The sequence below is a fragment of the Ictidomys tridecemlineatus genome, chromosome 1 (genome assembly GCF_052094955.1).
Source record: "Ictidomys tridecemlineatus isolate mIctTri1 chromosome 1, mIctTri1.hap1, whole genome shotgun sequence".
Taxonomy (NCBI): domain Eukaryota; kingdom Metazoa; phylum Chordata; class Mammalia; order Rodentia; family Sciuridae; genus Ictidomys; species Ictidomys tridecemlineatus.
The window spans coordinates 216,864,368-216,889,549 of NC_135477.1; the positions used below are offsets into that span (position 1 = coordinate 216,864,368).

Below are 25,182 nucleotides of genomic sequence, written 5' to 3' on the forward strand. Positions count from 1 at the left end.
TCTTTAAGATTCCATTCCATCTGTAAAAGCTATTCCTTGAGTTCTCTATTTGACCATTTTTCTGATGCCTCTAGGTTCTCCTGTAGATTTAGGCTGTCCTGCATTGTTTGTACTCCTTTTCTTCCTTGCTTTTTCAAGCTACTTATGTTACTTCCGGTTCTGTTTGACTGCTGAGTTACTGTTTACTCCTATAAATTTATGTTGGTTTTGTGTATCTCCAGAGTCTCTCCTTTGTGATGGGAGACTATGCCAAGCGATGATGAATTTTTTTGCACTTTAAAGCAGATTCATTTGTTTCATAAAATGAGTACAGATTCTGATGGCATATAGCGATCTGCAGTTTGGTCTTGATGTGATGGTATAGAGGTTGGTATATCTTGGCAACCTTGGACAGTTGCTTACTGACGAGTGATATTAACAGGAGAATGGTCCGGAGTGTTTGGGGGTAGCTAGGGAATTGGTAGCTCTATATAACGCCTCGGAACGTTATTTATCTATACACATTTAGTAAATTACACATAAACAGCGTCGTAATGCTTAGGAAGAAAGGTATTAGAAGGGTAGGGGAGAAGTTGCTAAAGAGAATGAGAGTAAACAGGTAGAATTCAAGAAAAGGGGAATAAGGAAATTAAAAAGAAATGAAAAGACAAAAAAATAAATAAAATAAAAATTAAAATAAAAAATAAAATAAAACATAAAAATAAAAAAATAATTTTTAAAAATTTTAAAAATGCAGTCTTAGAGTTCGATTAACTTCTCTTCCAGTAGGTGGATCTGTGCCCACCGGGCCATGCTTCTCCTCAATACGCAGGAACCAATCTCTGTGAGGCGGCTCCTCCTCCCACACTGGGTGGCTCTCCAAACCTGGGCTCCCAGGGCCTTTCCTGGTCTCCAGTCACTTCCCCACTTTTCCTCCAGCCAGGCCCCGCTCACCAGTGACATTCACCACAAAACTGGCTACATGCCAGGTCAGCCGCTCCTGGGATCCCTATTTTCTTGAACGACTGGGCACCCTCTCTGTGTTTGCCATTCCCCCAGACCCTAAGGTTGTGGAGCACGGGGCTGGGAACCGTCAGCTTATTCTGCCTGCTCTCTGGTAACCATGCCCCTGGGAGCTGGCGCTAGAGACCTCGGTTGTCAGCGCTGGTGAGAGCGGTAGCTGGGGGTCATGCGCTGCTCCTAACTCCCTCCAATCGCGCTCATGGGAGAGCTGGGGGGGGCCTTGAGATTTCCCCTCTATGTGGAGAGGAGGGGCCGGGGGTCACACACCTGCAGACGCCGGTTTCAATGAAGTTATTCCCTCTGCCAAATTCTGGTGACGTCAGTTCTCTGCCTTGCTGGTGTCCAGTGCGAAGGGCGGCCGTTTGTTCTCTTTGCCTGGTGTCCGATGCGAAGGGTGGGTCCGGTCCGACTCTCCCAGGTCCCCTCTCAATCCTGGGCCCGCTGCCTATGAAGGCTTTGTTGGTATCACCTCAAAAGGTTCACGGAGGTACCGAAGAGTTGTTTCTCTATTCCTCGGGAGCATCCGTAGCGCTGAGGCGCTGTGTCACGGCGGTTTGGCAGCGAAAGGCACACAATTAGCCAGAAACTGCATACGGGGAGCCTGAATTCACCCGCTCCGGGATTGCTGTGGCTTCTGAGGGACGCAAACTGCTCGCCCCAGGACCACTTCAGCCCAGCATTGCCAAGTGATCCTGAGCAAACAGCATTCAGTTGCTTTAAGACTCCCTTTGCCAGCGCAGCTGAAGAGGTCACAGAATTGATCTCTCAACACCCACCGCTATGTTGGATCTTGAGCTTCTTCTTCATTTCCTGGCTTTTAGGATGCTTATTTTTCCCCCAATAGTTTGCTGCTCCTCTGTAGTGCAGAAACCTGGAGCTCCTGACCTAGGTCTGGAAGCATAGAAATAAATAGGTCAAAAATTAGTTTTTAAATTTAGTAAACTTACTGTGAGTTTAAATGAGTGCTAAAAAAGTGGGGAGGAAGAGAGACTGGGCAAAAAGGAGAGGAAGGAAGGAAGGAAGGAAGGCAGGCAGGCAGGCAGGCAGGCAAAGGGATAATTCACAAAAGCTATAGTGCGATGAAAGCCTTTTTAAAACATTATTATGTGATGAAAGAAGAGAGCTTTCTCCATTACAGAAGACCATAACTTGTTTATATGACTAACAAAGTTATCTAAGGTAGCAGACTTTTAGAGTCTGTAGGAAAAGGTAAATATCTAGATAATTAAGGTTGAATTCCAGTAGGATTAATTCATCCCTTAAACTCTTGGACTTTGGTTGGAGCAGGATGTCATTAGGTACAGACTTTTAAAGTAAGTAGTACCTTTTTTTGTGTAGGAGCTAAAATTCCGTATCATTTTTAATAAAAGTGATTTTCAGTTTAGTTAATGATCTTCTTTTGAGGTTTATTTCTTTGCTTCTAGTATAGTAGAGCTTGATGCCATAGCTGTGAACTTTAGTTAGTCATTATTGGTACATGAAACAGGACACCTAAAGCTCTTTTAAAATAAAAACAAACAAAAAAAACCCAAAACACTTGGTGGGCATGGTGGTGCACACCTGTAGTTCCAGGGACTCAGGAGGCTGAGGCAGGAGGATCGGATCTCATGTTCAAAGGCAACTCGGCAACGTAGTAAGATCCTCTCTCAAAATAAAGTTCAGAAGGACTGGAGACTTAGCTCAGTGGTAAAGTGCTCTGGATTCAATCCCTAGTACCAAACCAAACCAAACGAAAAAACCACCCTTGACATTTTTGGAGACGTAAGAGATACTCATTAATTACAGTTCAAAGAAAATTATTTAATTGGTTAGGTCAGCAGTCTGACCTAACAACATGAGTGGCCATGGACAACTGGCCATTTCCAAAACTGCAGTTCCTTATAGTAAGAAGAGTATGGCTGACACTTGAATGTGAATGAGTAGCACCTTTCACCCTCTGTTCCACACCCACCCTGCAGTCACCCTGTGTAGCTTTTGATAATCTGGCATATTGAGGATAAAAGAGCCACAGTAGGAGGCAAAGTGGCATGAGGGCCAGGTAGGGTGTCTTAGAAATGAGTGGCCACACTGTTGGTCTGTTTATATGAATAAACTATAAATTCATCTGGTCTGACCTGTATATTTTCAATAGGAAATATAATTAAGTGCCAAACTTTAAGAAACAGCAAGTTCACATATGAACTCATCTTTATGGCTAATTTTTAGGAAAAAAAATTGGAAGATCTGGCATCTCCGGGCTTAAAGTTTTGGTGGCACAAACTGCTACAGCTGTGCAAAGAATACCTCCACAGAAGGAGCAAGTGTTTCAGGACATGAACTCCAGTTTGTCAGTCTCCAGTTTTTCCCACTGCTTCTAGGCCAGGTTCACATAGCTCCTTTCTCTTATTTATTCCACTTGGTTGCTCCTGTAGGCAACTGAGCTTGTGATCCCACGGTTATTTGCTAGTGGATTGGAAGGCTATTGGAATATCTGCTATTCCCTTCCTCCTAAATGTTAAATCTAGAGATCTAGAAAATGCCATTCACATTCACTAAACTGATTATGCACTGGATCAGCTCACTCAATAGATCAAGATCTCTTATCTTGAAATATACATAAGGTTAGGTTTTCCATTCTTTGGTTCTTTTGTCCAGTGATTTAGGATACCTTCTAGAACTGTGTACTATCTTTACCTCTCTGTCCTTATGTTCTTCTTGTTATATCGGGATCCTCGTTCAATGGTTTTCTTAAGGGAAAACAATTATTTTCTCTAGAGGGGGGCCTAGTTGGTGTGCTTGATCAGATAGTATGCTCTTGCTCATGTTAGTCCAAAGTTCTTGCTGGTGGTGCTGTCTGCTGTCAGGGTCGAGGGCTTGTGACCAGAGCTTTTGAAGATGCAGATGGGGCAAGGTAAGGATATTGAATCACCCCTAAATGTAATGATTAATGTTCTACCATGATTGTTGGCATAAAGTGGAGGTAGGTACTCCTAAAGGTGGAGTAACTCCTAAATGCCTAGTTACTTACTGGGCTCTAATTAAATATGTAAACTATAATAGTAATCACTAAGATAATTGACAAAACTTTTTGGAATAAAGTTTGAGACCTTTCCCATACTGTTTCAGCAGGATAAAGGATTAAATTTATATAAAAAAATGCAAATATAAAATATGGTTGATCTTTGTCTGATATTTGATCTTTGTCTGATATTTTTGTGGGTAAAGAACTTTCCTAGGATAAAAAAAGTTATGAAACTGCTGTAGCAGGTGAGATTCCTTATTTAGGAAAAAGTATCTCTGGAGCATAGGTGAGTTTCTGTCTATTTTTAAACACTTCCCAAAGGTGACTGTTTGCCTTTCCTTAAAAATCTCCAGAGAAATAGTCCCACTTGCTGTATCTTTCTTTAGGTAGGAAGTTCTTGCCAATTGATGTATAGTCTGAATCTTTTTCACCTAGTGTAATCCTTTTCTTTTTAATACCTGTTCTCAGCAAAAATGAAATTTGGACTTTTAAATTCTTTTGGTTGCAAAACTTACAGTTAACCCTTCTTGAGTCTCTCCTCTGGTTGAACAGTCAGGGTCCCATTGCCTTTCTGGGAACTTCTGAACCTTCTCCTAAGTTTTCCTTTTTTTTTTTTTTTAAACTATTTTGTTTGAGTTCCTGATAGCTTGTTTTTGTAAAGATCAAGCCTACTTGCAAAAATAAACTATTTGTGTTCCTGGGGTTCAAAATAGAAATCTGGTTAAATCACTGGGAATGGAAAAAAGAAGAGAGAGAGAGAGAGAGAGAGAGAGAGAGAGAGAGAGAGAGAGAATATGAATGAATAGGAGTAGATATCACCCAGAGTACTTAATTCTGAACCTGTCATATCCATTATCATGGCCAACATGGCTTCTTGACCTTTAGTAATGTCACACATTACACATTTCCATTATTTTTTGATTTATTTATTTCAATCAGAAAAACTGTTGGGTTTCCTTGAATATTACTTATTAACCTGTCCCACTTAATGTTCAGTGAAATGATGAAGTGTTTTCCTGATAGAAAAAAAATTTAAGGATGGATTTATCTAAGTTATTTGGCTGGATTATTTATTACATTTTCATTGTTTTATTATTGTTTTATCAACAGAAATATCATCAAGCTCCTTAACTGTTGACCTGGTTTTATCCATCAATGAATCACTCTGTCTGTTTGATCCCAGTTTTTTCCTTGTAAATGACAGTGATGTCTGTCATATTACAGATTTGAAAACATTAAAGTACAGAAAGAAAACACAAATGAGCACAGCTTTAATGACCAGTAGGATAGTATCAAGCCGTCTAATATACATGTAATTAAAATCTCTGAAGAAGGAGGGGAATAGAATGTATTTCCTCCTCTGTGGCTTCTTTAACATTTTATTATTAATTTCTATGAATTTGATTATGATGTATCTTGGTGTGGTTGTTTAAACTAAGATAGGTATAGCTAATAAAGCAGTCGTGGAGATGAAATGCAGTATTTAAGAGTATTTGGGGATGCACAGACTCAAGATAACCCCTAATTTCCCTGCTTCCTGGTACCTATAATTCATACCCTTTGAGTAGAATTGGAACCTGTGTCTTGCTTCTAGCCAAGAGCTCATGTTGAGAGTGATGTATAATAAAAACAATTTAATAATTATAAAATGATTGAAATGGTACTAAGTTCTCTGATGCCAATGGAATAAAATTAGCACTCCAGGTCCAGATGGCTTCACTGGTGAATTAGACCAAGCATTTAGGATGAAATAATGCCAATTATACAAAATAATCCTTACATAAAATAGATGAAGAAATAATCCTGAATCATTTCCTGAAGCCAATATTATCCCAAGGACAAAACCAATCCAAGAAATTACAATGCAATATTGGATAAAACCCATTACAAAAATACATTACAAAGTTGCAAATTGAACATAACAATATATATAATGTGTAATATCATATTATAACCAAGTACCATTTATCCCAGGAAGGTGAGATTGCTTTAATATAAAATTAATCAATATAATTTACATTGTTAATAGGACAAAGGAGAAACCATGATCATATCAATAATAATTAACACCTATTAATGATAAAAATGCTAAAAAGTAAATTAGGAATTGAAGGAGACTTCTTTGGCCTTATCAGGGTACATATAAGAAATTTAATTTTAAACTAAGAGAGGTATGTATAACTAACATTTTTTGTAATGGTGATATACTGAATGTTTTTCCCTAAGATCAGAAAAAGGTAAAACTCTTCACTGTTAAGTATCATTTTTCTAAAGGTCAGTTTTAAGCATGAAGATGAAATAAAGGGTTCAAGTTGGAAGGAAGAATTAAAACTGTATTTTTCATTAAGTGTCTATGTAGAAAAACGTTGAGAATCTGCTTCCCCCAAACAGCCACTTGAACTAATAAGTAAAGTTTTTCTTCTGGTGAATGCAGGGTCTCAGGTCTAACTCCTAGGTCCTTGATCCACTTTGAGTTGAGTTTTGTACAAGGTAAAAGATGGGGTCTAATTTCATTTTGTTAATATGGATTTCCAGTTTTTCGAATACCACTTCTTGAAGAGGCTATCTTTTCTCCAATGTATGTTTATGGTGCCTTTGTCTAGTTTGAGATAACTATATTTATGTGGGTTTGTCTCTGTGTCTTCTAGTCCATAACATTAGGCTTCATGTCTATTTTAGTGCCAATACCATCCTGTTTTTGTTTTTATAGCTCTGTAGTGTAATTTAAGATCTGGTATTGTGATGCTTCCTGCTTCACTTTCATCACTGAGCATTACTTTGGCTATTTTGGGCCTCTTATTTTTCCAAATGAATTTTATTACTGCTTTTTCTATTTCTATGAAGTATGTCATTGGAATTTTAATAGGAATTGCATTAAATGTGTATAGTTCTTTTGGTAATATGGCCATTTTGACAATATTAATTCTGCCTATCCAAGAACATGGAAGATCTTTCCATTTTCTGTGGTCTTTTTCAATTTCTCTTCTTAGTGTTCTGTAGTTTTATAGAGGTCTTTCACCTCTTTTGTTAGATTGATTCCCAAGTATTTTATTTTATTTTATTTTGTTCAGGCTATTATAAATGGGATAGTTTCTGGATTTCTCTTACAGCTGAGTGGTCATTGGTATATAGGAATGCAATTGATTTATGGGTATTGATTTTATACCCTGCTACTTTTCTGAATTTGTTTATGAGTTTTAGAAGCTTTCTGGTGGAGTTTTTTGAGTCTTCTAAATATAGAATCATGTCTTTAGCAAATAGGGATAGTTTGAGCTTTTCTTTTTCTATTTGTTTCCCTTTAACTTCTTTCTTTTGTCTAATTGTTCTGGCTAGGGTTTTAAGGACTATGCCGAATAGGAGTGGTGAGAGGGCATCCCTGTCTTGTTCCAGATTTTACTGGTCAAGAATTAATAAATGGAATGGTATCAAACTACAAAGCTCTTTATTGCAAAGGAAATAATCAAGAACATGAACAGAGAGCCTACAGAATAGGAGAAAATCTTTACCACCTGCACCTCAAATAGAGCATTAATCTCCAGGGTATACAAAAAACTTAAAAAGCTTAGCACCAAAAACCAAATAACCCAGTCAATAAATGGGCAAAGGAACTGAACAGGCAGTTCACAGAAGAAACATGAATGGAGGAGTTAGAGAATATCATGCTAAGTGGAGTAAGCCAATGCCAAAAAACCAAAGGCCGAACGAATGTTTTCTCTGATAAGTAGATGTTAATCCATAATGGGGTAAGCGGAGGAACTTTGGATGGGTGAAGAAAAGTGGGGGAGGGGCGAGGGGGTAGGAAAGAAGGTGAAATGAGACCTAGGTACATGTATGATTGCACAAATGGTGTCCCTACTTTGGGTACAATCAGATAAGTTAAAAAAAGTGCTCCATTTATGTATAATGAATTCAAGAATATTCTGCTGTCATGTATAACTGATTAGAACAAATAAACAAATTAAAATTAAAAAAGAATATGTGAAAAATGCTTAACATGGCTAGCAATTAGAGAAATGCATATTAAAACTACACTGAAATTCCATCTCACTCCAGTCAGAATGGCAATTATCAAGAAAACAAGTAACAATAAATGTTGGTGAGGATATAGAGGAAAAGGTACACCCATACATTGCTGGTGGGACTACAGATTACTGTTACCTCCTTGGAAGGCATTGTGGAGATTCCTCAGAAAACTTGGAATGAAACCACCATTTGACCCAGTTATCCCACTCCTCAGTATATACCCAAAGGACTAAAATCAGCATACTAAGATGACACAGCCACATCAATGTTTTGAGCAGCTGAATTCACAATAGCCAAGGTATGGAACCAACCTAGTTGCCTTTCAACAGATGAATAGATAAATAAAATGTGGTGTGTGTACACACACACACACACATACACGCACACAACACACATGTACACATTTACACACACACAATGGAATATTACTCAGCTATAAAGAAGAATGAAATTATAGTATTTGCTGATACATGGATGGAACTGTAGAATATCATGCTAAGTGGAAGAAGTTAGTCCCAAGAAACCAAGAGCTGAATATTCCCCCGCCCCCCATGTGTGGATGCTAACCCACAACAAGCAGTGGTGGGAGGGGAATAATAGGAGTCCATTGTATTAGGCAAAGGGGAATGAAGGGAAGGGAGGTGGAAGTGGAAAGGGGATTAGGAAGATAAAAGAATTAATCAGACATAGATTTCATATCCTTGTATATGAATATATGACCAGGTTAACTACATATTATGTACAACCACAAGAATAGGATCTTAATTAGAAGTTATACTCAATGTATGTATAATATGCCCAAACACACTCTACTGTCATGTGTATCTAATAAGAATAAATAATTTTTAAAAAGTGAACTTAGCAAGGAAGCAGGATATAAGACCAATATACCAAAATCAATTTCAAATAAAAATTATTTCTAATAGCATTGGAAACCATGGAATATTTAAGAATGTATTATAAATACTTTGTGATAAATAAAGTGTGTTCAAGACCTGATAATGACAACTCTTAAACATTCCTGAAAGAAACTATTCAAGTAACTAGAGAGATATACCATACTAATGGACTGAAAACTGCAATATTGATATGATGTCAGTTCTCTAAAGAGAACTAAAAATTGATCTATAGATTTATCACAATTGATAAAAATTCAAGATGTTATTTTGAAAGATTTTATATAAAAAAATTTATGACAATGCTAAGGCTCTGGAATAGCTAAAATAATCTGAAAACAAAACAAAAAAATCAGAACTTATATTCCTTGTTTTCAAAACTTATGAAATCTTATCATTAGGTGAGCCATTTGTGTTTTCAAATAATATTTGAAGTTTTGCTATTAAGTGTATTGGCATTTAGTGTGGCATTGGCATAAAGATAGGATAGAATAGAGTTCAGAAATAGATTCATATACCTATAATCAAGTGATTTTCAGCTAAGAAATTAAGAGAAAGGATAATCTTTTCAATAAGTGATTGTTGGTACAACTGGATATCCATATGGAAACAAAAGGAACCCTTACACTCCTCTCATGCTATGCTCAAACTTTACTTTGGAATGAGTCATAGACTGAAATACAACATATAAAACTACAAACCATGTAGAAGAAAACATAGAAGAAAAAAATCTTGAAATCTTGATAAAGCTATCTTAGTACACTGAAATCATAATCCTTACAATAAAAATTTAATCGAATTGACAATTACAAGGAGAAATTTCTGCTGTTTGAAATATATCATTAATGAATAGAGAAGCAAGACCATGTGAGAATATATTTCTATTGTATGTGTATGACAAAATATTTATAGCCAGAATATGTCAAGAACTCATCATAAAGAGTTTATAAAGAACTCATTATAAGATCAACAAAACAATAAAAAGGGTAAAAATTTTGAATAGACATTCTATAGGGGAGATAAGTGATTTGCTAATCATTAATCAATGTCATTCGTCATCTGAGAAATGCAAGTTGGAACCACAGTGAGATACTGCTGTGAACACACTAGAATGGCTCAAATCAAAGCAACAGCAATACAGTGTTGATGAGGAGATGAAGCTCCTGGAGCCCTTAGGCATTGCTGGTGGGGCTATAAAATGATACCATTTCTTTGGAAAACAGTTTCATAATTTCTAATAAGTGAAACATACATATAATTCCATTTCTATATATTTATACAAGAGAAAAAGATTATATATGTTTACAGAGAGACTTGCAGCTGTATTCATATTATTCCCAAATTGGAAACTACATATCTATCAATAGGTAAATGTATAAATATTTTTTGCTGTATTGATGGAATATAATATTGTCTAGCAATAAAAATAGCAAACCGTGAATACACACAAATAAACCTCATGCAAAAATAAATCTTAGGAATATGTTGAGTGGTAAAGCCAAACTCAAAAGAGCACTGGGGAGCAAAATTATATTCCAGTCATGTACAAATATATCAAAACAAACCCCAACATGATGTATAACTCTAATACTTTAATAAAAACATTAAAATGCATATTGCCGAGTGAGAGAAGTTGGCATGAAAGGCTTTATAATGTTTGATTTCACCATATGACATTATGAAAACAAGACAATGGAGACCATGCAAAGATCAATAGATGCCAGGGATTTAGGGGAGTTGGGGGGAAACGGTGTTGCATAGGTAAAGAAAGGGAATTTAAAATAAAAAAGAACACATACAATCTGGTTCCATTAATATGAAACTAGGAAAGGGAAATCTTATGAAATTCTAGGAAAGGGGAATCTAGTCTACAGAGAGAAAGCAGGCCAGAGGTTGCCTGGGTTTGGGAAATGGAGAGACCGGACTGCAAGAGAGCACCAGTAGACAGACTCTTTGGTCTTGTGTTAGTCAGCTTTTCAATGCTGTGACCAAAATAATTGACAAGAACAACTCAGAAGAGGAGAAATTTAATTGGGGTTCATGGTTTCAGAGGTCTCAATCCACGTCCCATTAATCTTCTAATGAACTAGAGATGACATTCATTTGTTATGGTTCTTGTGATTGCATCATTACTACTCAATTTCTAAAACTTTGTAGACATTTTTCATATTATTTATAATCTTTGCTGTTTGTGAACATTGCATAACTCCTTTTGTGTTTTTCCTAGTGATTTTTAAAATTTTATTCATTTAAACTAATCATATTGGAGCAATCGTGTTTTGTCCTTAAAATCTCATTTTCTGCCAAGAGGTTACTTTATCAGTTAGCAAGTGAAAAGTTTTTAAATATCACATATGTGTCTTTAATGGAAGCTGCCAAAGCAGTAGTTTTTGTTAGTATAACTTTTAGAATAATGATAACAGTTAATTAATTAATACTTCAGTGTGTGACTCTGCTATAAGCATAGTAATACACAACCTCTATTAAAAGTTTACTTATCTTCCTCCTTTCCTTCCTCCCTCCCTTCCTTTCTTCCTTTTGGCACTGAGGATTGAATTCAGGAGCACTTGACCACTGAGCCACGTCCCCAGCCAATCATCAAATGGCTGTCCACTGCTTTGATAGTTCTCTCACTGATGCTGATGAAGGTATCCACATTCTTTCACTAAAAAGGCAAGGACATTTGAGTTGTTATAGGACCTTCTAATACCAGGGAGTCAGGAATATCTTTTGTTACATAATAATAATGCAATAATAAAAATCATCCAGACACACAGTGACCCATAGAGTACTAATTGTTGACAGAGACTGAGTTATACATGGTGAATTTTATAAAAGTATTTTATGTGGTGATGTTTGCATAGGTTTATATTTTCTTTCATACTACTTAATATGGTTATGCAACTGTTTAAGCAATTAGGGTTCAGTAGGGCAGACATAAATGATTTATTATTCAATGATATAGCTATGTTGGGATATTTCAGAATTTTACTTGCTTTCTCATTACAGAGGATCAGAGTGAAATTTGTTCCTGAATATCAGTGCACAATACATTTCTTAACCAGATTTAAAAGTTGCATCTGATTAATGTCTTATTTCCCTCTGAGGTTAATTTTAATATAAACTTTAATGTAGTAATGGCTATGATCAAATTTATTAAAGTTTTTAATTTACCTGGGCTCCTCTTTATAGCCCATGGACTGCAGTGCAGTAAATTTATTTTTTATGACTGTTCTCAACATTTTACTGATTCCTGGAGGTTAAGTGACTTGTTCAAGGATTCATAATGAGGCTAACTCAACCCACTATTCTTATTCAAATCTCAACAAGGGTGAGTAATTTTTATGCCTTCATTCATATGCTCATTCATTCATTCATTCACAAAAATTTATTTATTGGTTTCTATGACATATCAGGCATTCTTCTAGCTGCTGGAGGTATATCAATAGAAATAAAACTGACAATGATATCCTTCTCATTGTGAGCTTTCATTCCAATGCAGCAGGGGGGAAGAGAATGGTAAATAACATAATAGTAAATTCTGTAGTGTATTAAGAGGTTAAAAGAATCAACCAGGGAAGAGGTGCTGGGAGTATAAGTTTTATACCTTTTAGAATGAAGAAATGAATTGACTTTTAAATTTCATAAGTTATATTGAAATAATAGGTTTTGTCTTAAACCTTTTCCTTAAACCTTTCCAAGTAGGTAGCTCTGAACACACATTCTATTTTTCCCCTCTCTCAGCACTACTCCATCAAGCAAAGCTATAAATGATGGTTAAATTGTAAGACCAACTCATGAGACCTACTTAATTCATCATGTAGCTTAACTATGGTTCAAATCTAATAATGTTATAGACCTAACTAGTATTCACAGTCAGTTTTTCTCCCACTCTGGTAAAAATGTATGCCACATTCCAGCAGAAGGTGTTGGGAATCTTATGCTTTTAATTTGGGGGATAAGCACTTCTTCCTCCTGCCATATAATCATCCAGTATTGGGCAGCTGGGGCTTTTCCATTCAAGTTACTGATGGTGGCTCCTCTACTGCCAGAGGTAGGGGCCTGGACTTGGGAGGATGAGGGATTTAGTAGAGCAGGGAATTAGGAGTCCTCTCCTCGCACTCCTCTGTCACTCTTCCTTGTTCTGCTCTTTGAACACTCTATGGCGTACACCCATGCCACATCTTTGTAATTGCTCTCTCTTTGCCCTTGAAGTTTGTTTCTCCAATGTTTCCATGGCTCGCTCTCATTTCCTTCAGGTATCTGCTCATATGTCACTTCCTTAGAGAGAAGTCTTCCCTGAAATGTTGGAAGTGTTTTTCTGAGCTCATCCCTTATTCCCCAGCTCCTTTCCTGCTTTATTTTATTTTTTTCTCCATAGCATCTTTCTACCTGACATCACCTTTCTAGATCTGTTCTACTCTCTGTTGGAAAGCAAGCTCCAGGGATCCACACAGGGATTTTGTTTTATTCCTCACTGCTTGTCTCTTAAAATAGTTTCTGGAATATAAACTGGCTTAATAAATATTTATTAGATAAATGAGTCTAATAAAATAAAAAGGCAGAAGCCTTTTTCCGTCCATTGACTTGATTAGGTAGAATTGAGAGCAGTTCTACATGTGTACATCTAGAATCAGAACCTGTGTATAAAGGTCTGGGACTGGGGATGTAGCTCAGGTAGAGTTCTTGCCTAGCATGAGCCATGGCCTCGGGTTTGATCCCCAGCACCACAGAGGGGTGGGGAAAAAGACAAGCTTGCTCTTCTGTTTTCCCTTTCTCTCCATACACATCCATTTCGTTTGGGTTGGAACCCAAGCTCCTTGGTCTGGTATTTAAGGTCTTCTAAGACTTCATTTCTGCCAACCTTTCTAGCTTAACTTCTACCAAACCCTCAACCCCCCACCCCCAGCCTATGCTGCAGTCATGCGAGTGACTTAAAATCTCCTAGTATGTCACTAGCAATGGTTCATGCAGCACCTCTCACATTTTTGTCCCTTGCTTACAGGTCTCTCCTCAGCTTTTTAAAGGAAAGGACCAGGGATATCTTTGCATTTCCAGGACTGCCACAGTTCCTGGTGTATCACAGATGACTAGTAAATATTTATTCAGTGTTAAAGATGGTTTTGCCTCCAATTCAAAGATTAGTTAGAAGTTGAAAAGGATGCATATATAATAAATAACTTGGTGGAAGCAGTTTCACTTCATTAGAGGGCTTGGATTTGAGTGTTCAGGGACAAATATGGTTGAAAAGAGTCCAATATTCGAATACCTTAATTTTTAACAAAGTCATTCCTGGGACAAGGATGGATGGCATATAACATGATTTAATCAGCCTATTTAAGTCTAGGTGAGCCTAAGTGAAAGGATTATTTGACAGATTCTATTAAGAAGAAGCAGAGTCATTTGACAACGGACCGGCAGTGAGAGCTTTGGTCCTATTAATTAGTATGTGAGTCATGCAAGATGGTGACCTTGCTGATTGTATGGAAACAACTCGTGGGGAGAATGTGGGTCAGCAATGGTGCATTCATGTTCTTACTGGTGCAATCCTGGACGTATTAACAATGTGAGTGTCTAGGGTTAGATGAGTGTAATTTGAACTGCTTGTGTTTCAGTGGGAAAGAGTGCTATGAACTTTGATATCTGTCTGGTGGGAGGAAGAAATATCTGTGTTTGTTCTACATTTTATCTCTGGTTGATGGATCGTATTTTTTGTGCTGATTTGTGAGTAACGATGGATCTATATTCATTTGGCCAGGTACAGTTGAATATATGAAAAGACTTGATACACTTTTTAGTAATATAATATTTTTTTAAAATGTGAAAGTACAGAGTCAAGTAGGCTATAGATTTTGAAAGATAAAACTTTTTTGAATCAGGTTTGTTACAGAAAGAGAAAATGGCAGTTGAAGCTTTTCAGATTTGTTGCCTCCTCCTGCCTCCTGAAAACAGGAGAAAGCTGCAGCTGTTGATGAGGATGATGGCAAGGATCTGCTTAAACAAAGAGATGCCGCCGCTGTGTGAAGGCCTTGGGACCCGGACACTGGTAGGTTGATTATTAGTATCTAAGGTCCTTGAGGTTTTGGAATGAAATCCAGCTGAGTCCAGTTTACTAGTCAAATCCATCAGCGGAAGGTGTGAGGCAGCCTGCTTAAGAGTCATGCCATGGGGTTGGGGTTATAGCTCAGCTGTAAAGCACTTGCCTCGAACATGTGAGGCCCTGGGTTCGATCCTTAGCACCACATTAAAAAAATAAATAAAATAAAGATATATGTTCCATCTTTAAAAAAATCTTAAAAAAAAAAGAGTCATGCCAGCCATCCACTCAGACTAGTGGTGTGCTTCTGGTCTAAGGGTCTTAAAGAACGTTGCGGAAAGCAAAGAGTGAGTATTGAACAGATGCTGAGTGCGGAGATATCTGCTGCATCCTGTTGGATCCTTGTTTAAGTTGGTACCTACTGTCAACATAAAGAGAACAAAGGGTGGATAAAAAGAGTAAGTGATTTATCAGGCAAACAACATTTTTTCTAACTCCATGGAAGTAAGCATTGCAACGCCTTTGTTATTATAACCAGTAAGAGAGATGAAGTATATACAATAAATTAAAAATCGAGGAAATAAATTCTACAGTTTGACTAGACAACCTGGGAGGAGAGAGAACATGTATCTCTTGGTTTGGTCTAATGGTCTGTGAGTGGTAATATTTTTCAGTTTTGCTTAAAAACACCTACTAATTTTGAATCCTACTATGTAATATCAACACTAATTTATTTTTTACACTAATTTATTTTTATTTGACAAATAATTGTATATACTTACGAGATATGATGTGATGTTTATATATATATGTATACACACACACATATAGTAGAAAGATTAATTCAAGCTAATTAACATGTCCATCACCCCACCAACTTATTTTTTTGTAGTGAGATGTTTAAAAATTATTCTTCTAGCAATTTTGAAATACATAGCACATTATTATTGTTATCATTAACTGTGATCACCATACTGTGGAATAGATATCTAAAACTTATAATTTCTGGAAGAACTTCATATTCTCTAATGAGCATCTCCTCTTTCCCCTTCCTCTCTTGCAACCTCTAGTAACCCCCTTTTATACTCTGCTCCTATCAGCATGTTTTTAGTTTACGTTTAGAATTTACTAATAAAAATCTCTTTATTTTCCTCAAAAATATTCCTGGAACACAAGTGGTGCTTCAATGGATTGAATGTCCTTTCCATATCCCAGTAACCACTACCCTTCTTGGGGATCCCTGGCCTAGCTTCAGAGAAGTATGGATGGGATAAGATCAGAAGAACACTCAATGTTCTGTGCAGTGATTTTTTTTTTTTTTAAATCCTGGGGATTAAATCCAGGGTCATTTTATCACTGAGCTATATTCCCCCGTCCTTTTCTTTTTCTTTTTTTTTTTAATTTCAAGATAAGGTTTTGGGCTGGGGATGTGGCTCAAGCGGTAGTGCGCTCGCCTGGCATGCGTGCGGCCCGGGTTCGATCCTCAGCACCACATATAATCAATGATGTTGTGTCCGCCGAAAACTAAAAAATAAATATTAAAAATTCTCTCTCTCTCTCTCTCTCTCCCTCTCTCACTCTCTCTTAAAAAAAAAAAAAAGATAGGGTTTTGCTAAGTTGCTAAGGCTGGCCTCAAACTTGTGAATAACCTGCCTCAACCTCCTAAGTGGCTGGGATTATTGGCATGCTCCATCATGTCTGATTTATGGAATGATTCTTGACCTCTTTTTTTTTTTTGGTGGTGAGGGGCTGATGGGCCTTTGTGAAAAGTTGAAGAAAACTTTGCATCTATTCACTATAAGAATATATGTGTAAAAATTTGCATATAGTTTGAGGGCATTCACAAATCCCCTGTGATCCATGGTTTCCATGTTAAAAAAAAAAAATCTCCATCTATGTGTCTATTTGTATCCATAAATATAAGTGAAGATAAGGTATCATTTGCAATATGTTGAGGAAATCAAGTCTTATTCAACAGAATTATGATTTTGAAATAAAATTGTCAGCAATACATTTATTATCCTCTCTAGTGGAGGATGATATTGAGAATTGAGTCATTAGTATAAATTCTGTGAAAATATATATTTTATATTTCTGGTTACTATAAAGAGAATTTCATCACTTAATATACTTCTTTTAAAGTCCCATTAGTTTGTTCAAAGGCAATTGTCAAATGTACAAACAAAATCCTAGAGGAAATAAGTTAACTAGGAGACGATGTAATGATTTAAGTTTTAAAACAAAATCAATAATGAAATAATAAACATTTATAAAATTTTTGCTTTAAAAAAATCAGAAGTGGGCTGGGGAGGTGGCTCAAGTGGTAACGCACTCGCCTGGCATGCGCGGGGCGCTGGGTTCGATCCTCAGCACCACATAAAAATAAATAAAGACGTTGTGTCACCGAAAACTAAAAAATAAATATTAAAAAATTCTCTCTCTTGTCTCTCTGTCTCTTAAAAAAAATCAAGAGTTATATTAGGATATTAAGTGACTAAATGACTATAAAGTACTTTGAAATTCAAAGTGTTTTTATTTATATACAAATATGTCACAATATTCACAATAAAACCCCATTCTACATAGCTAATATGCACCAATAAAAATAAGTGCTATATGATCCAAGTCATGGTGATAGTAATTTTCAGAAATTACTTGGACATACATCCCTCTACCATATCTTTTAAACAGGAGATATAGACTTGTGTTTACTGCTTTTGAGACAGTCAGCACCTATGGCCAGCTACCTGGTGAGAGGTCACTCTTCTTTGTGCAAACTAGATGCACTTAGTTCAGAGGACAAAAGAACCAGCTCATCTGTGTTTTCTTACCCCTCCCCCGCCTTTAGATGGTTCAGACATTTTCCCGTTGCATCTTGTGTTCCAAGGATGAAGTAGACTTGGATGAGTTATTGGCTGCTAGGTTGGTGACATTTCTCATGGACAATTACCAAGAGATTCTCAAAGTCCCTTTGGCCTTGCAGACTTCTATAGAGGAGCGTGTGGCTCATCTACGAAGAGTCCAGGTAAAATAGGGGATATTGTCTGTCCTGTGAAATTTGCAGTGGAAAGTCATGTTACGTTACTAGGCTTCTGGGTACATTGTGTTATAAGATTAAGTGAATTTAAAATAAGTCTTGGTATATAGTAAGGACTAAATGTGCTTGCTATTATTGAAAAATTTATGAAATGACTACTTAGATTTGTTGTATAAATCAGTGCTGTGTGGTTATCAACATACTATATTGAATAAATTTGGGAAATATAGATCAATACATCAGAAAATAGCAGTTATACCAAAATGTTCATAGTTAGTATTATGGTCTTTCAGGTATTTTGTGTCTTTCTTTCCTTCCTCTTTCCCTTTCTCCTTCTCTCCCTACTTTCCTGCCTTTATCCCTCCCTTCTTTTCTGTTTTGTGACTTACTTTCTTTTACTTAACAATACAATAAAAAAATTCCTCACATCATTAAATATTCTTGACTGACACCAGAGTGTCCAAGAGCACAGACTTTGGAGCTAAATGTGTTTGATTCAGGACATGCCTTTTATTAGCTTTGTGGCCTGAGGCAAATTACATAATGTCACTCTGGTTCAACATCTACCCCAACCTCTGTTTTTTTTTTTTAATCTATAAATGAGAATCATAATAGTCAATTCTTGTCTCATAGAATTATGTTGGAAATCAAATAGCTCAATACATGTACAGTCCTTACAGTAATGTCTGTCACAAAATAAACCCTTCATTAGTAGCTGCCGTTGTTGTTGTGTTGTTGTCATTGCTGTGTCATTATTGTCATTACTGTAGCACAGTATTCCATAATGGGAACATATCATAGCTCATTTAAATGATGCCCTCTGGTTGATGTTTAGATTGTCTTTATTATTTTTTCCTGTTTTGCATGCAATATAGTAATAAATATTTTCATAGCTAGATTATTTTTGCCTGATCCATGATTATTTTCTAAGGCACAGCAGTACTTGGTCAAAGATCATAAACCATTTTATAAGAATTGATAGGATATTGCCAGATTCCTCTTTTGCTTGTTTTAATTTACATTTGTGTCAGTGGCATAAGAAAGCGTTCATTTCTTTGCACCTTTGCCTTCTTTGTATATTATCAACATACATACATACAACATTGACCATTTTTTTGTGGATAAAAAGAACACTCTTACTAATGTTTTAATCTTTTTTGCCAATATTTTTATGAACCAAACTTTAAAAAAGTAAAAATTAAAAAAAAAATGGTTTGCTGAATATCTGCAAGGAATTGTTATGGAGAACTATGTTGCTTTGTATACTGCATCGACATATATAGCCCAGGCATATATTGCAGCAGCTTGGCCTCATGAACCCTGTCCTGTCACCTGAAGATTGGAAAGCTGAGCCATGATGATTAATTTAGCTGTGAGTAAACATGATCTTGTCAAGAGCCACTGTGATGTGCACTGAATAAAATCAGTATCCACTCAATTGTCCAATTACCTTTTCTCTCTTGGAAGACCTCAATAGAACTGTCAAGCATGAGAGCCTATAGATCACAAGAGGCCTTGAAGAGGCCACTAAACCTCTGCGTCACATCACCTTTGAGTAGGACTTCTCGGAAAATGCACAGGGTAGACTGGACTATTCCAGTGAATTGTTTGGAGGCAGTTTCTGGGCTGACTCTGGGACAAACTGTGAGGTGGGCAATGTTTTTGACATCAGCCTTCTGCTGACCTGGTCTACAACCCTGTCCTTGAGCCCTTCAATCCTAGGTGTCTCAGTTTTTCTCATGCCCTAGGTTTACGGCTGTTGCAGTCTACCTAGACCTCACCCTTTATCCTGGCTCTTTTCTGGTTTTCCTGTAATTCAAATGAAAAAATAAAAATAAAAGGCATGTCCTGTAAGCCCTTTGCTCTATGGTTTCAATCTGTCTGCCTTAGATTGGTCTAATTGATCTTATAAACTATCTTTAGGCATGAGATGTGCTTAATGTAATCACCCCTCTTGGCAATAGACTTATTTTTAGTTGTGGCTTCTGGTGGGGGAAATTTTTTTTAAGCCAAATGAAAAAAATGAAAGAATGAATAAAATAGTGGGAATACAGAATAACAATAGGGTGCTCTGAAATTAGTGTTTTTAATGAATGTTCATTTATACACAGACCTTGGTTTCCTTTTTCTTATTCTCCCCCCCTCCCTTTTTGACTCTCAATAGTAATGCATGAGGGGATGGTCATGGTACCTTTCTCTGCCTAATTGCTTGTCTAAGGGCCAATTTCTATCCATTCCTGAGGGAGGGATAATTAGACCCTCCAGATATGGGAGGAGCCTGTGTGGTTCAGTGTGTTAAACATTATACCTTTTGGGGGGAGGTTGTTGTTGTTGTTCTTTTTAGACCTACATGACAGTAAAGTATATTTTGGCATATCATACATATATGGAGTATAACTTCCCATTCTTGTGGTTGTACATGGTGTGGAGTTACACTAGTTGTGTATTCATATATGAACATAGGAAAGTTATATCCGACTCATTCTACTGTTTTTCCTATTTCCATCTCATTGCCTTCATTCTCCTTTGTCTAAACCAATGAGCTTCTATTCTTCCCTTCCCCACTCCTATTATGTGTTAGCATCCATATATCAGAGAGAACATTCAGCCTTTGGTTTTTTGGGATTGGCTTATTTCACTTAGCATGATACTCTCCAGTTCTGTCCATTTACTGAAGAATATAATAATTTCATTGTTTACAGGTGAGGAATATTCCATTCTGTATTTATACAACATTTTCTTTATCCATTCATATTTAAGGGCTTCTAAGTTGGTTCCATAGTGTGGGTATTGTGAGTTGAAGTGCTAGGGTGTTACGTCACTGTAGTTAGAATGCTGATTTAAATTCCTTTGGGTGTATACCAAGGAATGGGATAACTGGCTCAAATGATGGTTTCATTCCAAGTTGTCTGAGGAATCTCCATACTGCTTTCCAGAGTGGTTGCACCAATTTGCAGTCCCATAAGCAATGCATGAGGGTATATTTTCCCCCACATCCTCACCAACATTTATTATTACTTGTATACTTGATAATTGGCAATCTGACTGGAATCTCATTAGATGCATTTCTCTAATTGCTAGAGTTTTGAACATTTTGTTTTTAAATTTCATTTTGTGTCATTTACCTTTTTTTTTTAAACTTTTATTTTATTTTTTGTGGTGTTGGGAACTGAACCCAGGGCCTTGTGCATGCAAGGCAAACACTTTACCAACTGAGCTCTCTTCCCAGCCCCTGAACATTTTTTATATATTTATTGACTGATTGTATTTCTTCTTCTGTGAAGTGCCTATTTATTGATTGGGTTATTTGTTTTTTTGGTGTTAAGTTTTTGAGTTCTTTGTATATCCTGGAGATTAATGCTCTATCTGAGGTGCAGGTGGCAAAGATTTTATCCCATTCTATTTGCCTCCTCTTCGTGTTCTTGATTGTTTCCTTTGCTGTGAAGAATCTTTTTAGTTTAAAACCATCCCATTTGTTGATTCTTGATTTTACTTCTTGCTCTTTAGGAGTCTTGTTAAGGAATTCTGGTCCTTAGCTGACATGATGAAGATTTGGCTACGTCACTGTACTATGCTGACTTTAAGTCCTTTGGGTATATACCAAGGAGTGGGATACTTTTTCTTTTGTCAGGCACAGGGCCTCTTTTCTAGTGCCTAAGTTTTTGATCACTTTGAGTTGATTTTTGTGCAGGGTGACTGGAGTTTAATTTCATCTTGCTACAAATGGACTTCCAGTTTTCCCAGTTTGTTGACTAGGCTATCTTTTCTCCAATGTATGCTTTTGTCTAGTATGAGGTAACTATTTATGTGGGTTTGTCTCTGTTTCTTCTGTTCTGTACCATTGGTCTACATGTCTATTTTGGCACCAATACCATGCCATTTTTATTACTATAGCTCTGTAGTATAGTTTAAGGGTCTTGTATTGTGATGCCTCCTACTTCACTCTTCTTGCTAAGGATTGCTCTGGCTATTCTGGGTCTCTCATTTTTCCAAATGAATTACACGATTGCTTTTTCTGTTTCCATAATGAATAACGATGGGATTTTAATTTGAATCTGTAAGTGCTTTGGGTAGTATGACCATTATGACAATATTAATTCTTCCTATCCAAGAGCATGGGAGATCTTTCCATCTTCTGAAGTTTTCTTCAATTTCTTTGTTTAATTTTCTGTAGTTTTCATTGTAGAGATCTTTCACCTCTTTTGTTAGATTGATTCCCAAATATACATTTTTTTGAAGCTATTGTGAGTAGAATAGTTCTCCTAATTTCTCTTTCGGTTGATTTATAGGAACACAGTTTGTTTATAGGTGTTAATTTTGTATCCTGCTACTTTGTTGAATTCATTTATGAGTTCTAGAAATTTTCTGGTGAAGCTTTGGGTCGTCATGTCATAGGCAAGTAGGAATAGTTTGAGCTCTTCTTTTCCTACTCATCCTTTAATTTCTTTCTTTCATCTAATTGCTCTAGCTAGAGTTTCAAGGACTATGTTGAATAGAAGTGGTGAAAGAGAGCTTATGCCTGTTTGAATTGTTTAGTCATTATGTTTAATTTATCCTTAAATAAAGAGAGCATAGATTTTTTTGTTTATGCCGAGTGCAGTGGTACATGCCTATAATCACAGCAGCTTGTGGGGCTGGACAGGAAGATCACTATTTCAAAGCCAGCCTCAACAATTTTAAGGAGGCCCTTAACAACCGACTAAGACCCTGTCTCAAAAAAAAAAAAAAAAAAAAAAAAGCTGGGGGTGTAGCTCAGTATTTACGCATCCCTGGGTTCAATTTCCAGTTAACCTCCTCCAACCTCCATCCCCACAAAAAAATAAATAAATAAATAAAAAATAAGAAGGATCTTGGCTGGGCATGGTGGCAGGTGTCTGTAATCCCGGGGACTTGGAATGCTGAGGCAGGAGGATTGCAACTTTAAGGACAGACTCTCAGAATGAAGAAAGCTAGGAATTTGACTCAGTGGTTAAATCCACTGAGTTCAATCCCAGATTCTTAAAAAAAAAAAAAAAAATAGGTCTTGGATTTAAACAAGTAAAAAAAATAGGTAAGTCTATGATTTTAAAAATGATATTACTCTGAAATTATGGAAATATTTTTATTTCTCAATATACTTTTTCCAAATCAAATTGATAAATGACATGCTATTCCTACTAGGATATGCACCATAATTGACCTAAACTACATTTTGTTCCTTTGCCTCAGATAAAATACCCAGGTGCTGATATGGATATCACTTTACCTGCTCCTGCATTTTGTCGTCAAATTAGTCCTGAGGAATTCGAATACCAAAGAGCTTACGGCTCTCAGGAGCCCCTGGCAGCTTTACTGGAGGAAGTCATAGGTGATGCCAAACTCTCCAGCAAAGAGAAGAAGAAGAAACTGAAGCAGGTAATGGGGACATTCTTCGTAAGTCATGTTTCCTCCTTCCTCTTCTTAGGTTGTTTCTTCTTTTTATCTCTATTTTGGTAAGTGTTGTGTGACTCTCATCTGAGACACAGCAGGTTCCATAGCTTGTTATTCAGTTCATATATTTCAGAAGTTCTGTTGCTTCTACAACTGTGGCCAGTTTCCCAGATCTGCATTCTCGGGTGGTATTTTTTTCCCATTATTGAACTCTTCATCTATAGAACTGTTCTCTTATGCTTGTCCTTTGTTTTGATGAGTGGCATGATGTGACCAACAGAATGATGACTAAAAGAAGCTAACTGTGAGGGCAGATTTCTATTTTTTTTATTTGAATGTTAACTCAGATTGAAACCATAATGTCTAGAGTTTAAAAGCCATTGGTTTTAGGTAGCCACTATCAAATTGTTGTTCCTCAGGCATTGTTGTTTCTCTCCGTGACTGTGGAGAAGAGTTCAGTGGTAAGAACCAAAGGAAGAATATATTGCCTCCCTTTAAGGTTTTCATAAAACGATGTATATCAGAATGGTTGCTTTTTCATTTCGACAAAAGTTAGATTGATTCCCAAATACATATTTTTTGAGGCTATTGTGAGTAGAATAGTTTTCCTAATTTCTCTTTCGGTGGGACTGAGTTGGAGAAGCAGGAAGAAAGGGAAATACAGTTGGGCCCAAATTTTCCTTAACTGCTTAGGACTTAAGTTATTTTCCAGTCAGAGTTACTTAAGTGAGGTCTATTTATTGTTGGCAGTGGGAAAAATTTTAAGAAATATGATTAAAAGGAGAACTTCGTTCAAAGATTGGATCAAAGGAAAGATGAATTTGATCTATAGACATCAAAATGGAATGATTTAACAAAAATTAGAACAGGGAAGTATGGGGTCAGAAACTCTTCATTAAAACTTGCCCAATTTTCTTGGCTCTTCTATAATTTTTTGACTCTTGTTTAGTTTCAGAAATCCTATCCTGAAGTCTATCAAGAACGATTTCCTACGCCAGAAAGCGAAGCGCTTCTCTTTCCTGAAAAACACAAACCGAAACCACAGCTGCTCATGTGGGCACTGAGAAAGCCTTTCCAGCCATTTCAAAGAACGAGAAGTTTTCGAATGTGATGCTTCTGCAGGGACACTGCTTAGAGACTCTGTGGCGGTGGCTGTTTTGAATGCGAGCAGAAGAAAGAAAAGCACGACATACAGACTACTGAAGTGTACATACAGATTGTCTGACTTTTAAAATGTTGAGCCATTGTCAGTATTTTTATAAAATTCATGCTATTTTTAAAGTTGTACAAATCAATAAAAGATGATGAATCAAATATACAGGCTTGAAGTTGTTACAGAATCTAAGGTAAAATATTTTTATCTTTTGGGCTGGGATTGTGGCTCAGCAGTGGAGTGCTCGCCTCACATGGGCCGGACCCAGGTTCGATCCTCAGCACCATATAAAAATAAAGGAATTGTGTTGTATCCATCTACACCTAAAAAAGTAAATATTTTTTAAAAAATATTTTTATCTTTTTATTGTTATCATGATGTTTGTAAAATACTTGTGTGTGTACATGCTAGTTACTGATATCTTTGTGATAACCAGGTCTTAAGAAAGGTGTATATACTTGAACAAGAGACCCTGGATACTGTTACTGTGATGCTGTTGACCCACGTGATTTCTCCTGTGTAAATCCCACTTTTCATTGTTGCAAAGAAAAATTTTGAATGTCCTATATTTTGATAGCTGTGTCTTTTATTGCAGGTTTGTTGGATGCTCTGACAGATTTTACA

General features: G+C 36.6%; 1 protein-coding gene across 2 annotated transcripts in view; it reads left to right on the top strand.

Annotated features, from left to right (window-relative positions):
• The window catches only part of Depdc1b (DEP domain containing 1B), a 121,697-nt gene extending 96,978 nt beyond the window's left edge, over positions 1-24,719 (top strand). For both annotated transcript variants that reach the window (XM_040272780.2, XM_005319596.5), the window contains exons 8-11: positions 14,802-14,968; positions 17,808-17,984; positions 23,205-23,390; positions 24,355-24,719. In XM_040272780.2, coding sequence (XP_040128714.2) covers positions 14,802-14,968; positions 17,808-17,984; positions 23,205-23,390; positions 24,355-24,516 — 692 coding nt within the window. In that variant the 3' untranslated portion in view covers positions 24,517-24,719. The remainder of the gene's footprint in view (positions 1-14,801; positions 14,969-17,807; positions 17,985-23,204; positions 23,391-24,354) is intronic.
• Positions 24,720-25,182: the final 463 nt, after the last annotated feature.